Source organism: Canis lupus, chromosome 17, assembly GCF_003254725.2.
Source record: "Canis lupus dingo isolate Sandy chromosome 17, ASM325472v2, whole genome shotgun sequence".
Taxonomy (NCBI): Eukaryota; Metazoa; Chordata; class Mammalia; order Carnivora; family Canidae; genus Canis; species Canis lupus.
In genome coordinates, this window is record NC_064259.1 from 54,273,943 (window position 1) to 54,289,137 (window position 15,195).

Genomic DNA, 15,195 nt, shown 5'->3' on the forward strand with positions numbered 1-15,195 from the left:
ATAGAGTTGTAAAATATACGTTGAGCATAAGATCTGGGGATTTCAAGCATTTACAGCTGAGACTCAACTTACATTTCATTTTAATCACAAAGAATTTTAGAACCTCTAAAACACCTTTAAAAGAAGAGAATAAATCCATTTTCATAATTCTTTCACGTGTATACATTCTCCGATGCTTGTAATCATAGGATAAATATATGCTGCTAGTCACTAATGAACTTATTATGGTCCTGTTAGAGGTGGCATAGCAGAATGTCTGGTTAAAGCAGGCTGTCTGGTTAAATCTGGCTCCTTGTTAACCAAAAGGGGATCCTGAATGATTTGCTCAGCCTCTTGGTTCTTTTTCTCTTTGACGGGGTTAATAAAACCCACCCAAGGTTGTTGTAAGGATTAAAATGTGATTAAGAAGATACTCGCACATAATAAACACACCTGCTTTGGTAAAGGAGCATCAGCAGGGTTGGTTTGCTGAGTGTGTGTGTGTGTGTGTGTGTGTGTGTGTGTGTGCTATGCTACTGTAAAAGAAGCAAAAAAGAGAGGCACGTGGTTCAGCTCTCAGAGGGTGGATTCCACTGGTCTTACTTTAGTTCCTTTTGCAGGAAGAGCTCAGAATCACAACAAGGAAACTAACCCCAAAGATGAACCTCGCATGTCAAATCTTAGCCAGCTTCCTTCTGATTTTCGTCTTTTACATCAAAGGTAAGTTGGTGTGGGTCTCCGTTGGAGACCCAAAAGTAAGCATGAAAGTCAAAAAGTCATAGCCTAAAATTTCTCTGGAAGTGAGTCTCGAGATCTCAGTAACTGTCTTGCTTTTTATAGGTGAGGTCCTTGAAACCAAGCTTGTCTGGGGTGCCCTTGGTCATGACTTTGACCTGGACTCTGCTGGTTTTCAAATGAATGCTAAGATAGACCATATCCGATGGGAAAAAGGCAAAACCAAGGTTGCAGAACTCAAAACAGGCATACTTAAAGACACACATGGAAAATACAACATATCAACAAACGGATTTCTGAAAATTAAACATCTGATGATGAATGACAGCGATATCTACAAGGTGGCTATATATGATAAAGATGGAAAGAGTGTATTGAGAAGAAATTATCAATTGAAGATTCAAGGTAAGTCTCATTCCCTAAATTCCTCCATCTCAGTATGGGCGCTACTTAGCAAGTTGGGGAATAACATTTATGGAATGGCCCCAGCCTGCCCTTGGCCAGGGTGGGGGAGCCCTAAAGGGGAACTAATGCATCTCTCCCACCTCAGGGAGGGCTCCAGTCCTGTGGAAGAGATGGAGTCTCCGCATGGGGAGATACACGGCCAATAAAAGTTCGACTCTCTTTGCCGAAAATGCTCTCTTCCATGGTTATGGGGATGTGGAGCTGAGTGTAGAACCTAGATCAAGGTGGCATTGATCAGGAGGAGAGGAACAGGTGGGAAGAAGAGAAAAGTGGTCATTTCAAGTGGATGATGAAAAAGCAAGCTGGGTGTGGAGCAGACTAACTGGAAAGAGGTGGGTCGTCCTTTTAGAGAGACATTTCAAGCCACGATGCCCTGAAAGAGTATTTATATGGCAGGAAAGGGCTGGAAGTTTAAAGATGAACAGCCCTTGTTTCAGATCTGCTCAACATCAGAGTGATGAAAAGTGGAAGATAATTTGGGCTGATGGTTACAGAAAATACAGCAGGTGTGGCCGTATGTGTGTGATGCCCTGGGAGTGCTGGAGGGCCTGTTGAAGATGAGCCTGGGAGCTGCTGCTACAGTACCAGTGGGGTGTGTGTGGGGGTAGGGTACTACTTGGGGATTCTCAACTCGGGCTGCATGTTAGAGTCAACTGAGGCCCTAGGAAAAGTTACCGGTGCCTAGGTCTCAGCCCAGAACAATCAAATCAGAATTTCCTGGCATGGGAGCTGGGCTAAAGCTCCTCAGCTGATTCTAATGGGCAGCCAGAACCGACGACCCCCCAGAGTCGATAAGGGGTGCCTGGAAAATAGGGAAGTAGAGTACATGAAGGGTGCTGGATGGAGAAAGAATGGGCAAGATGGCTTGGGTGCAGGAGACAAGGAAGAGAAAGTGAAATTGAAATGACATTGACGTTCAAAGCCTGGGGACGCTTGGCAGGGCTTGATAAGGAGAAGGGGAAGAAGGCCTCAGTTTGGAGAGGAGGGCAGGAACCCCCCATGAGCAAAAGCCAGAGATGCAGCGAGCAAACAAACCAGTATTTCTGTGCTTCACACAGGAAATGTCGCTAGAGGCAGGGCCCCTTCCCCCTCCCCAGGGTCACCTTCCAGCCCTGCTGTCAGCACGTGGGCCTGGCAGCAGCCCTCCATTCCAGCTCCCCGTACCCAGTTCCCGTATCCAGCTCACGTGACAACTCTCCGTACCCCAGTTCTGCAGCCTTAAATGGAGAGCACATTCCAGAAATGGTGCAGTACTGGAAGTGGCCTCTGCTCAGGGGCTCTGAGAACACCGATCTCATGACTCCTGTCCATACAGGCTCAAGTGTTCCCTTCCGAACAGGAGCCACACATCTGTGTCTTGTCTAGTAACGCCCACGGTGATAATGGCTTACCAGCCGGTGTCAGATGCTTTGCTCCATGATCTTATTTAAGTTTCCAGACAACCCTGAGAGCTAGTTGTTATTGTCCTCTTACTATCTGGAGGGAAACAGAAGTGACTTCTCCACAGTCTCACACCTTGACAGGAGTGGAGCCAGGGTGCAACTCCGGGGCTTCCCTTAATGAGGATGGTGACATTTTTTCCCCCTCAAACAGCTTTTTGGAGATAGAATTCACATACCAGAAGTTCACCCACTTGAAGTGTACACTTCATTAGCTTTGGGTATATTCACAGAGCTGTGCAACCAGCACACAGTTGATTTTAGAACATTCTCATTACCCCCTCATTCCTTGGCCAAAAGACAGATCTTTCCATGGCACAGCAGCCGCCTGGTGTGTGTGTGTGCCAGTGTGTGTGCCAGTGTCACACAGCATTTTAATTCAGTTTGTGGTTTGGTCCCTGTTATTTGCCACATGGCTTCAGGCAAATTCTCTGCTCCGAGTCTGATCTTTGTAATGATAGGTCCGTGGGATGTACAATGAGACAAGGAAGCAAAGGTGCCCTGCAGCACTTGGAACCCCATACCCATTTGCAAAATGCTAACACCCTCCCCCATCCCTGTTTCTTTATGCTGCTCATAGCTTCAGTTTCTGTACCCATATCTCCTTACTGGTGGGGCTGCTGCCCCTGGCCAAAGAGGCATTGGAAGCTCTCTTAAAAGCATGTGTTAGGGGAGAATGAATAAATCCCAGCAACCTAGAACTAAGGCATTCTCATCTATGTGATGTGCCCCCACTTGATCCAGCCATGCTTCTTCCAGGAAGCCACCTCACAGGGAGAATATGCACAAAGACGTGGCTTCAGGAACCTGGTCATAACTGTAAGGTTTATATTAGTGAAATACTGGAAGGGATTGCAAAGTCCCCAGCAGGTATACATTAAATTAAGAAGACATCATCTAAGAGATGATAGAGGGTGAATATCAATGTCCACAAAGGAAAGAATTTCATAATAGATCAATGGTAAGGACGAAGCAGTCTCCAAAATCATCTGATCCCGTTTTAGTTTTTAAAACATTATTTATATATGTATTATGTATAGAAATCACCTGGTAAGGTAAGGATAGACAACAAAATATTAATAATTATTGGCTCTGGGTAGTAGAATTGCATGTGATTTTTAATCTTGCCGCATTTTGTTGCTTCTGATCAATTTTTACCATGACTGGTTGTTAACCTTATAAATAAAAAAAGATTCTTTCCATTTTAAAAAGACAAGTAAACACCTTAACTTGACCCCTAGACTCTGCACTGACCCTGCCTTGTTGACCATCCATCCTCTTCATACTGAATCACCCAGAATCTTGCGATGGGAAGAAAAGTTCATTTCTGCATGCGGATATGTTAGGGCAGAAATGAAATCTGATGGAAAAGTTGATGGAGAAGATCCATTGGCTGGGAGGCAGGCAAAGAGGGAGTCATTGACAAAGAAGCCATCCAGCTGCATAATGAATGGAGAGAAGTTGAGAGGAAAAGGTGGCAAGCCTGGGGAAGGGGAGTAAGGGTGAGATCAAGACCAGAAGAGAAGAAAAAAGGAGGAGGTCACAAAAGTAAGAAGTGGTGGGGTTAGGATTTGGACCTGCGCCATCTGAAGCAAAGGACTTTGTCTTTCATGACACAGCCTTGGCATATTATGGTGTCAGAAAAAGAGAGGCAAGGAGTTGACGATTATGAATATTACAGGAACCGCACTGACATTGGTACCTAACGATTTGCCCAGGGCTCTGTCGCATGTCATCTCTGACAGGTGGGGCATGTCTTGCTTATCCATCTCTTACAGATGAAGCCCGGTGAGGCACGGTGAGGGCTTGAGCAGCTTTGGATGGGGCTGGGGCCCACTCACCCCAGAGCTTGAGCTGCACACCTGGCCCTCTGCTCCCAGGACCTGGTGGATGGTAGCAGGGAGAGGGAGTTGTTTGTGACCAGGGTCCCAGGCCACACATGTAACGATGCCTCCAGGGTAGGGTTCCCAGCTGCTTTGAAGCATTGCACCTCCTCAGGCTTGTGGGGATCAGAACATGTTAACCATCTTACCCATGCTACTGAACTTGGACTTGGGAGAGCAGACTCTTTCCCTGATCTGTCACTTGTTAGTGGGTGCCCTTAGACCACCATTTAACTTCTCAGGTCTTGGGTATGTCCTCTGTAAACGGCAAGAAAACACCAACCTCTCCTGTTTGTTAGGATTAAATGATATTGTGTGTGTGAAAACATTTTAAGGTATAAAATGGCACATAAACATTTGATATATTTTTTTCACTCATATAATGTAGCTATGAACTTCACCAGAAAAAAAAATTGTGCTGAATGTGCCATATAAAAAAAAATTTAGGGGATCCCTGGGTGGCTCAGCAGCTTGGCATCTGCCTTTGGCCCAGGGCGCGATCCTGGAGTCCTGGGATCGAGTCCCGCTACGGGCTCCTGGCATGGAGCCTGCTTCTCCCTCCTCCTGCGTCTCTGCCTCTCTCTGTCTCTCTTTCTCTGTGCCTATCATAAATAAATAAATAAATAAATCTTAAAAAAAATAAAAAAATTTTTAATGATTTTCAAAAATGGATAGTGGTCTTGGAAATTGTTCCCCGGCCCCTAACTAACTCCATTCTCCCCTCTAAAAATAAGTGTGTCTATTAAAATAAGAAAATTGGTTCATGAATTGGATCTTTTTTTTTTTTTTTTTTTCCAGAAAAGGTCTCAACACCTAAGATCCTCTGGAGTTGTGGCAACCAATCCCTGACCTGTGAGATAACAAGTGGAACTGACCCTACATTAATGCTGTATGTAAATCAGACCATGATCAAAAACCTTCTTAACATGACGATCGTGCAATGGAATTGGACATCCCAACAGGAAATGACAGTCAGTTGCACAGCAAAAAATGAAGTCAGCCAGAAAAGGGAAGAGAAAATCATCAACTGTTCAGGTGCGTGGCAAGCACTGGTCAGACATTCCGAGCTCACTTCCCAAATCCAGCCTGCTAGCTCCAGGGCAGAGACTTGCTCAGCGTAGAGAGACCTGCCTGGGAGGCAGCCCGAGCTCAGGGTGAGAACTGAAAACACACTTCTTCCTCCCGGAACCCTTCAGTGAAGCCTTGGAGGAGGGAAGAGGTGGTAGCCTATGGTTACCAGTCTTGGGCATCCCTCCAAGGAGCACAATTTAATCTCAGGCAATTAAAAAGATCCTCTTCTGGGAGAAGGAATGGCCAGATTGAAGGAGTAGAAGGAGCTCTAGAGGTTATCTCATGCAAACCCCCATTTCCCAGGGAGGTAAACTGACTTGCCCAAGGTCCCTCAGCTAGTCGGGGCCAGGATCATGACTCCCAGGGTCATGATGGAGAAGGGAGCAAAAAAGATTACTATCAGGAAGGGGGATGGGCAGTACCTCTTACCAGGACCAAGGTAGAAACCCAGAAATTAGGGGCATGGAGAGAGGATGAGCTCAAGGCCAGAGAGGATGGTGGACCCAGTGAGGTAATGCTCCCCCTGCCGCAGAGCTGACAGCCCCACGTTGGTGCCAGCACCAGGAAGTCCTGAAACCCCAACAGTCTAAGCTCTTCCCCCAGAGTCCCTGCTTGACATGAGTCCCGGAAGTAATTTTTGAGGGGCAGCCCGCTCTTGGGGGAGCTCTGGGAAAGTCTAGCTCATGTCTGTCCATCTTTGACAGGATCACCTTGTCAGAGTTTCTTTCCGTCTCTGGGCTTCAGCCTCCCGGTCCACATAGAGGACGAGCCCCATGATCCCTGAGGGTTTACTCTTGGTCCACTGTGATGACCTTTCCCATGCCGTCTGCTTAACCCCTCTGAAGGAAACTGAACACAAAAAAGTAGCTACTCAGCCAGAGGCCTTGAGATTTGACAGGGACTATGGTTGGTTGGTTGGTTACCTCAGGAAATAGCCCGGAGCTGGTCCGAAGGCAACACATAAGACTTTTTCATATATGCTCTGAAGGAGTTATCTGCCGCTGCGTAACAAATGACCCCTGTTTAAAACACAGTGACTAGCTCCATGTGAGTCATGAGTCTGGGGTGACTTAGCCGGGGGATCTTACCTGAGGCTGCAGTCAGGACGCTGGCAGGGAACACAGTCATGTCAGTCAGGTCCAGGCTCTGCTGAGGGAGGACCCATGTCCGGGCTTGCTCGTGGGAACCATTGGGCCGCCTCACAATGTGGCTACCAGCGGCTCTGGGTGCAGGATCAGAGAGAGCCAGAGTGAGCACCCAAGGCAAAAGCCACCACGCTGTCTTCGTAACTTAGTCTCAGGGGTGAGATCCCAATCATATCTGCTATATTCTGTTCTTCAGAAGCAACTCAACAAGCCTAGGCCATGTGCATAGGAGGGAATTACACAAAGATGGGGATGCCAGGAGGTGGGGGGTATGGGGGGCCGTCTTAGAGGCTGCCAACTGCACACTTAGACCGGCATCACCTCACCCCCATGTCAGCTCACCAGCCATGACCTCACAACCCCCACCACAAAGTCGCAGTGAGTGAAGCTGGCCCCCCTGGACTTCACGACCTCTTTTCCCCCTTCCAGGAGGGACATACTTCTACTAAAAATTATTCATTGTTTATCTGAAATTCAAATGTAACTGGGTTTCCTGTGGTTTATCTGGCAACCCTGTTCTTTGTGGTTATTTTAACCAGATCCCACCAGCATAGAAATGGGTGTGCACTGGGGATGCAGGGAGTCAGGGAGGCCCTCGGGAGAAGCCAAGGCTCGAAGGTAGAGCATTCATGTCTCTTACTCTGTGATGCAGGGTCCGGAAAAGGGCCACTAAAGACATGGGAAGAACACCTGGGGGAGGTAGGGTAGGTGCAGGTGCTCTTGGAGACCCTCAAAGGGATGCCTTTCGAGGTCCAAGCCCAAGAGGGGCCAGGAAAAGACTACTCATTTGGCTCAGCAAAAGGGAGCATACACTCGAAACCAAAACACTGAGGGAGGAGCAGGTCTGGAAGTGGAGGGACCACATCACGTGAACTTAGGGGTGCATCCTCCCTGAGAGGGCATACAGGAAGCGGTATGCTTGCATTCAGAGATGGTGAGGACGTGGTTTTAAATGATGCAGCCTCTGAGACAGGCTGGAATGTTCTCTGTGGAGAGCACCCCAGGCACGGTGGAGGGCCCGGCTGAACAGACCTGAGAGCAGATGGTGTAAGGCGTGCCACTGTGTCCATGAGTGCCCCAGACAGAGGTGTGGCCACCCTGTATGGGAACTCAAAGAGGCTGAGTGCTGGCAGCCCCTACTCCCCCGCCTGTTCCCACTGGGTCAGATCCTGGGAAGGGCAGCCTGAGAGAGACTCTGGCAGCCCCTTGGCTCCAGAACCACCCTTGACTCTCAAAGGGCAGGTGCCCCAGTACCTCTCGCCCTGGGGAAACAGCTTCCAGAAACGCCAGTGCCCAGAGCTCTACTAAGAGCAAGAGCTCGCCTCTGTGTGTTGTTTTACAGTTTACAAAGCATTTCACATCCATTATCTGATTGACCTCCAACAGCCACCCTGTGATGTAAGCCTCATTATCTCCCTTTTATGCAGGATGGAATAGGCTCAGAGAGGTGTAGTAGCTTGCCAAAGGTCACACAGCTCTGTCCTAGAAGAGCCTGGATTCAAATCCATTTCTCTGAACACTGAATGGTCATCCTCATTGCAATGTGGCGGCTGAAGTTCTGTGAGCCGAAGATCAAATCCACCACCGCGGCTAACTCACTGTGTGTCTGGGTTTCTCTCATAGGCCAGGGAAAATCTGGGAGGCGCTGCTGACCAGCAGGCTGAGCAAATGAAATATTTACCCTGAGTCTTTGGAAACTGCCTGGTCAAAAATAAAAGCCCCCCAAAACAAAAACCCTAAAACCAAAAACCATGGTGTAGGAGGGCAGCCAGAGATGAAGGTGGATAAATATGCAGAAACGTGGACTTACGGGGCTGCTTGAAGGCACCACCCATGAGCAGATACTGTGTGGCCCCGGGCAACCCATCTTCCCTCTCTGGACCTGTGAAACCAGAAGTGATCCTGGATTGTCTCTAAGTTCCTTCTCAAAGCTAAACTTCTGTGACGTGCTCATTGACAGTGGTGGTGGTGCAGGGGCAGTGGACCATGCCCCGGTACATGAAGAAGTTGGCACTTCTACTCCAGAGCAGCGGTCCTCCCAGGAGCCCTCTGGGTGGGGTGGGGGTGGGGGGCTTATCCCAGACTCCGTGTCCTATCAGAGATCGCCACAAGTGACAGCCTCCATGAGCTCAGCTTCTCTGAGGTTGAAAAGCCCCATCAGCCTCTTTGATCTGCTTCATGTGGGAGGCAGGGGTCCTTGGCCAGAGCAATGAAGTGGCCCCTCTGCCTGGGACCCCTCCCCTCCATCCACTTCTGTTTCTCTTGCAGAGAAGGGCCTGGACATCTATCTCATTGTTGGCATTTGTGGAGGAGGCACCATCTTCATTATCTTTATGACACTACTCATTTTCTACATCAACAAGAGAAAAAAACAGAACAGTAGGAGAAATGGTAAGCTCCCCCACGTCTGTCCCACCCGCAGGCCCGGACAAAATCCCCGTGGAAACAACTCATGGGGATGACACTGCGAGTCTGGAAAGAAAATAATGGGGACTGGTAGTTTCAGAATGTCAGGGTTATAACCAGCGGTTACAGTTTTTTCCATTCTCTGGTTAGCTTGGTCTTTGAAAAACAAATTCTCGGTGGTGACAGAGGGAGAGCTTTGAGAAGCCGAATCCCAGTTGGCCCCTTGGAATCCACCACTAGGCTGACTCGATGAAAGTCTTGTGTGGACATATTCTGAATGAACCACACAACTCTACGTGGGTAGAATGATTTGTTTCAAAACGTCATCTCCATGAACAAACATCCCCTCTAGAGTGGGGGCGGAGGGGGAGGAGGGCAAGGTGTGTTCAGGACCACGCTCCCAGGAACACTGGTAAAATTTCAGAGACCCACAGGACACATTTGGTCTAAAACCAGGGAGTTATACCCTCTCTTCCAACTTATTCTTTAGAGGGGATATGCTAATGCTGGACTGTTTCTTTCTCGAATCGGGGCTGTCCAGCAACCCACCAAGAAGGAAAATGTTATGCTCTTAAGTGAGGAGCTGGCTTAGGGGGCACAGCTACCCAAGGCAGTGGGTTCTGATAATGGCACGTCAGGTGTCCCTGCAGGCTCTGGGTGTGCGGGATCCCATCCTGCAGGCGGGTCCAGCAGGGTGCATCTGGCCCACAGCAAGACATGCAGCCAGGCAAGCAAGCCCCTCAGGTTCTGTGCAGTCTGATCTTCACAGTAGGACTTCGTCCTCTGATGCTGGGTCTCTCCCTAGAGAGGGCCCAGGATGATTTGGCTTCCTTGCTTCAGACTTCTTGCCTCGGGTCCCTTCAGGCCATTGCCCTTCAGCCCCATGTCCTGCCACGCCTCTGCCCCCAGAATGGCGCCATGCTTCCATTGCCATCTTTCCAGCCCTTTCTGCCCCCCACGGAGCAGACTTGCTTGCTGAGTCCTATAGGCACCCATGGCTCCCTCACCCCAATGCCCTACTCAGGCCGTTTTCTGCCCAAGTCCCCTTGCAAAGACCCTTTCTCCATTGCCTACTGCTCCAAGATCACGTAGTCTTCCAAGGTGGACCTCACATGTGAGCCCATGACGAAGTGATCTCTGCTTTCCACATGATAATTAGCTTGTGTCAGGCACTCATTCTCTGTAATATAATGCTTTGCATTCATTATCATATCCAACTTTCCGAGTGATCTCATGAGATAGATCATATCCATACAGATGAGAAAACTGAAGCTCAATGAGGTTAAATGATTTCCCCCAAATCCTATGGCCAGTGGGCTGAGTCAAGAACGAGGGTGATAGAAGCAAGGGGTTCCGTGCAATTGGAGGAGCCCACCATGTTCAGGGTTCACCCTAACCTTGCCCACCCCTGAGAGTGAGGCTCCTTCATTTCTGTACCCTGGGTGCCTTGCTTGCTTCATCCTAGCCTGGACCCTGGGTGCATAACCAGGAGGTGGGGTGAGGAAGGACACTGAGCCTGGAGGAATTCCCAGGAGCAGACATTTGGGCAGTGACTGTGGGAATGGAGGTGAGCACGCTGGGCCCCAAAGTCCTGCTCAGAGCCCCAGCTCACCTATCTGTGCAAGGCAGCCTGGGGTCTCAGCCACTTGGCCACACCCCACTCGTCCCCCCAGAGCTCTGGGACTCTGCACCTCCCTGGCGGCTCTGGGCCTGTGGTTTGGCAGTCCTGGTGTGTGTCATTCGATTTTAGGCTTCTTGAGGGTGAGTATCTTGTCCCGTCACCAGCTGGTATCTGAGCCATCACTGCCACGTAGCAGTGGCACCTAAGTCTAGAAGATGGAAAATAAATGTTTAAAGAACACATGTACAAAGAGGGGGGTGAACAGACTGGCAAGCCCAAGCTTGCCTCAGAGGGGATGAAAGAGGCCTCCCCAAAGCCCTTCCCACTGGGCCTCCCAGCAGGCCCTCAGCTGCCTCAGGGCACCAAAGATGACTTAGAGGGTGGGCTCTTCCTCTTTCTGTGCCCTTTACCTTTTGCGCTTACAGCACGCTGTCCCCTTGCATGTTGCCACCATGTCCTCAGACCCTGAGTCTTCACATTCATAGCTGCCTGAGGCCTGGATTTCCAGCCATCAGGAGAGGCCGTCCTACTGACACCCTCACGGGAAGGTACAAGGCCATGCTCAGAGGGGGCTCAGCTGCACACGCCCATGCCAATGTGAGCGCCATGCATTGGCCACAGGAGAATGTCCTCTTCCCAGCTCCCTCAGCTGCCCTGCGAGGATGGCTTCGGACAGAGGGACTGGGATCCTCCCTTGTAGCCCCAGGGGAGGCCAGGGAAGCCAGAGGGACCCCTAAGGCCTAGAGAGGCCAAGCCTCCTCACAGACACCTTGTGTGGTTATAAAACAGCAAGTAACTCCCATTATTGGGAGTGGTGGGCCTGTCTTCATGGACTGCTGTCACACATCACAGAAAATCCCAGACAGGTGACGGGATGAGAATTCTTGTCCTTCCAAGCCCAAGAGGATGGGACTTGCCTATGAATTTCTGAAAACCAGTAAGTTTCTGAGGACTAAACAGCCCCCGCACCAGAATATGGGCTGCCTTAGAGCGGAACTTGGATGAAAGGCAGAGCTAACAGGGAAACCTATCTGACGGCAAGTGGTCACTGACATCCCCTCTGACTATAGAGCTCCTAACCCAAGGGCTCTAACCACAAGGTGCTCTCAGGGCATGGTGTCTAGGATAACCCAGAGGCGAGGCTCTGAGAGCACTTGAGTGCCCTCTCCACGCCCAGACACCCTAGCACACAGGCCCCAGAGGGCCTGTTCTTTCCCATCAAGGCCCTCTACCTGCCTCTTTTGCCTCTGGCCCCCTGAGGCCCTGAAAGCCCTGGGCTCTCGCTCTGCCCTGCTGGCAAGGTGATTCTGTCTCCCCTACAGGACCTGGAAATTTTAGAGGGTAGAGGTGGCTTCTGGTTCCTCACTGCATTCCCCCCAAACAGCTAGCATGTCGTCTTGTATGTAGGCGGTACACTCAATAAATTCTTACACTGATCCTATCTTACCAAGAGAACTCTTAGAGGTTTTGCTGTTGCAGATGAGGAGCTGGGGCCACGAGCACACAGAGTAACCACCAAGGAAAAGGGCCGGAAGCCCCGTCAGTTTCCAGGATCAACTCCTCCAAATCCAGCTGTGTCCCAACCTCCGCCACCACCTAGTCATCGGGCCCAGGCCCCTTGTCATCGGCCCCCGCCTCCGAGCCACCGCGTCCAGCACCACCAGCAGAAGAAGCCTCCTGCTCCATCGGCCACACAAGTTCACCAGCAGAAGGGTCCTCCCCTCCCTCGGCCTCGAGTTCAACCGAAACCTCCCCATGGGGCCACTGAAAGCTCGTAACTCTGTCTCCCAACACAGTTGTCCTCTCCTTCTAAGTAAGAGACATAGAAATTGTTCTTTCCCACCAAAGCACTGTGGAGTTTCCCCCCTGCAGGGGAGCACATGTGCACTTCCACCAGGTGCATTATGCCAGTTAGAATTATCACCTCCTGGAGCTGTGGGCCATGGCCATGTCTGCGGCTTCTAGCTCATCCACGTGCCTTAACACCCGGAGCCTCCGGCCTCCTCACAGATCCTCAGCAGGCCAGGAAGGGCTAGCAATATAAGTGCCAGCATCAGGATGTTGGGCCACCAAGCACAAAGTTCTAGAGATCTCCTTGCCTCCCCTTCAGATCATGGGCAGACACGGGATGTCTCACTGTATCCGTGCCTCACTGCAAGCGGCCTACCTGCTCGAGAGACCCTCTCGAGGGTTTCTTATGTGCCTGGTGGACACTTCTCCATCATCTTGGGGGTAGAAGTGAAATAAAAGCTTTGATTTGACCCAGTGTCTGCTCATTGTAGAAAGAAGCCCAGCATCAAGCTGCTGGAAGAGAAAGGGGCTGGGTGGTGTGACAGCAGGATCAAACTTGGTCACCCCAATTCGCCTGGGCCACCGAATGCTCCCTGGAACAACCAGAACATGCTCCCCAGGTCTGAGCTGCGGTGCTGGCCCAACAAGCTATTTGCAGACATGTCTAAGAATCAAAATCCCCATGGGCACACTGCAACAACAGGCACCAGCAAACGCAATTGGGTGTCACTTCCTTGACTGTTCAGACATAGTCACAATGATCTGTAGAATCATCCTTAAAAAGATGGGAATCTGTGAATACTGGTGCTGCCATGAGCCTATCAAACACCACCAAAGGGCAGGCTGAAAGCCAACTCAGTGGAATCAAGTCCCGAGTGTCTTGAATGGCCATTAGGCAAAGATCCTCGCCCATCCCCAGCTAGTGGCTATGCTAGCTATACTGGGGGAAGTGGAAAGAAAAAAAAAGCAAGACAGTTTTCAGTTAAGGTTTTAAACAATAGGCGGTGAGAAGGCACCTGCTTTGAAATGTTTGGTGCCATGTTTGTGGTCCCGTCCGCCCTTCTGCTCCTGGCTTCTCAGACTTGCTAAACCTTGTCAAGATCTGGCAGGAAGCTCTGAGGTCTAAACCACAAAGTCTATGTATACTCAGGACTTCCTGTGAGAGCTCACCAAGGGGAGAACTGTGCCTGCCTCTGAACCTCAGTACCTATTGTGTCAGTACCCAGAGTGAATTATTAAGGATGATGATGGATGCACCCCCAAGGCCTCTTGAAATTCACACACTAAATCTGCCCACGTCACAGTCAGCGCAGGATCTACCTGGTGGGAGGTGGGGGGATGAAGGTCTTAGTGATGCCTCCTTCTCCTTCTTTGATGCACTCCTGAGTGATTCCATCAACCCTCCTGCCAGCATGGCTCAGTCTCATCCCCTTCATGAAGCCTTCCCTGGTCTTTCCAGCATAGGCCCTGACTTTCTTCTGAAATCCTGTGGTGCCATTGCATATGGTAGAGGACATATATTGCCCGTAACTACTCCAGAGTTCATCGTTCACAGAACATCTGTGTACCAGACTGTATCCTAGGTCGTGGGAACGCAGAGGGTGTCTTTGCCTAGACTCAGCCTACAGTCTAGTTACAGTGAGGTGCACTGATAACCAGACAAATGTAACACAGCTTGGTAAGCTGAGGGCAGAGGCCAAGTACAGCAGCCCAGACGAAGGACTTTGAACCCACACTGAGTGGAGGGACTGGGGTGACATAGAAGGCTTCCTGGAGGAGGTGGCTTCTGAAATTGAGTCATACTAAATCAGTAACATTGGTGAAGTTAATGGACAGAATCACCCATTCAGAGGGGACGGCCTGAGTAAGGCTCACATCAGCTCCTGCTTTACACAGGTATGTGCTTCCTTTTTCAACCACTGTATTTCATCTACTTGAAAGTACCATTGACACTAAGTGGCATCAGTATTTGACATACCATGAGAGAGAAAAAACACTCTTAGTTGCATTATAACAGATGCTAAGATACAATCAGTTTTTAGGCATGACCCCATTTCTGAGATGTTAAAATATTTTATTTTATTTTATTTTTATTTTTTTTGTTAAAATATTTTAAAAATGCTTTTTAGGATCAATGAAAGCTTCCAGAGGACAATGACTATTTCTCAGTATCATGTAATGAAAATGTACTGAATGGATGAGGACAGTCCTGTCAAAGGAAGGGCAGTGAACATATGTGACATCCACGGATGTAGGACACATTCCCTGCCCTGCTGGAATCTCCATTGTGAGGCAGAAAACATGGGCTTTGCTTAAGATTTGTGCTGGTCACCCACATGTCCAGTGTTGTGTGACCTGCCACTGACCCTATCTGGAGTATAGACTTTCTGAGAAATGATCAGGCCAGCTGCATAAGAATAGACTGTGGACAAAAAAAAAAAAAAAACTTAAAAAAAAAATGCGGTGCCTGGCTGGGTCAGTCAGAGGAGCGTGAGACTCTTGATCTTGGGATCGTGAGTATGAGACCCATGTTGTATATAGAGATTACTTAAATAAATAAATAATGTTAAAAAAAAAAAAGAACAGGCTGTGAAGCTTGTAAAAGAAATACTAATGATTCAATAGGTTAGGTTGGAGCCGAAGCCCCTGTGTCTTTAATC

The 15,195-nt window shown here is 49.4% G+C and overlaps 1 protein-coding gene across 1 annotated transcript; it reads left to right on the forward strand.

Moving 5' to 3' along the window:
- The first annotated feature begins 504 nt into the window (after positions 1 to 504).
- Positions 505 to 13,005, forward strand: CD2 (CD2 molecule). The gene is made up of 5 exons (XM_025453401.3): positions 505 to 699; positions 820 to 1,119; positions 5,300 to 5,536; positions 8,986 to 9,108; positions 12,224 to 13,005. Exons 1-5 carry the CDS (start codon positions 639 to 641, stop codon positions 12,520 to 12,522), a joined length of 1,020 nt encoding a protein of 339 aa, XP_025309186.1. The 5' UTR covers positions 505 to 638; the 3' UTR covers positions 12,523 to 13,005.
- The last annotated feature ends 2,190 nt before the right edge of the window (positions 13,006 to 15,195 follow it).

Bases quoted from the DNA above. Each gene is read 5' to 3' on its own strand.
- CD2 (XM_025453401.3), top strand. From the start codon at position 639: ATGAACCTCGCATGTCAAATCTTAGCCAGCTTCCTTCTGATTTTCGTC. The intron at 1,120-5,299 runs GTAAGTCTCATT...TTTTTTTTCCAG, and splicing joins TTATCAATTGAAGATTCAAG to AAAAGGTCTCAACACCTAAG. The intron at 9,109-12,223 runs GTAAGCTCCCCC...TTGCTGTTGCAG, and splicing joins ACAGAACAGTAGGAGAAATG to ATGAGGAGCTGGGGCCACGA.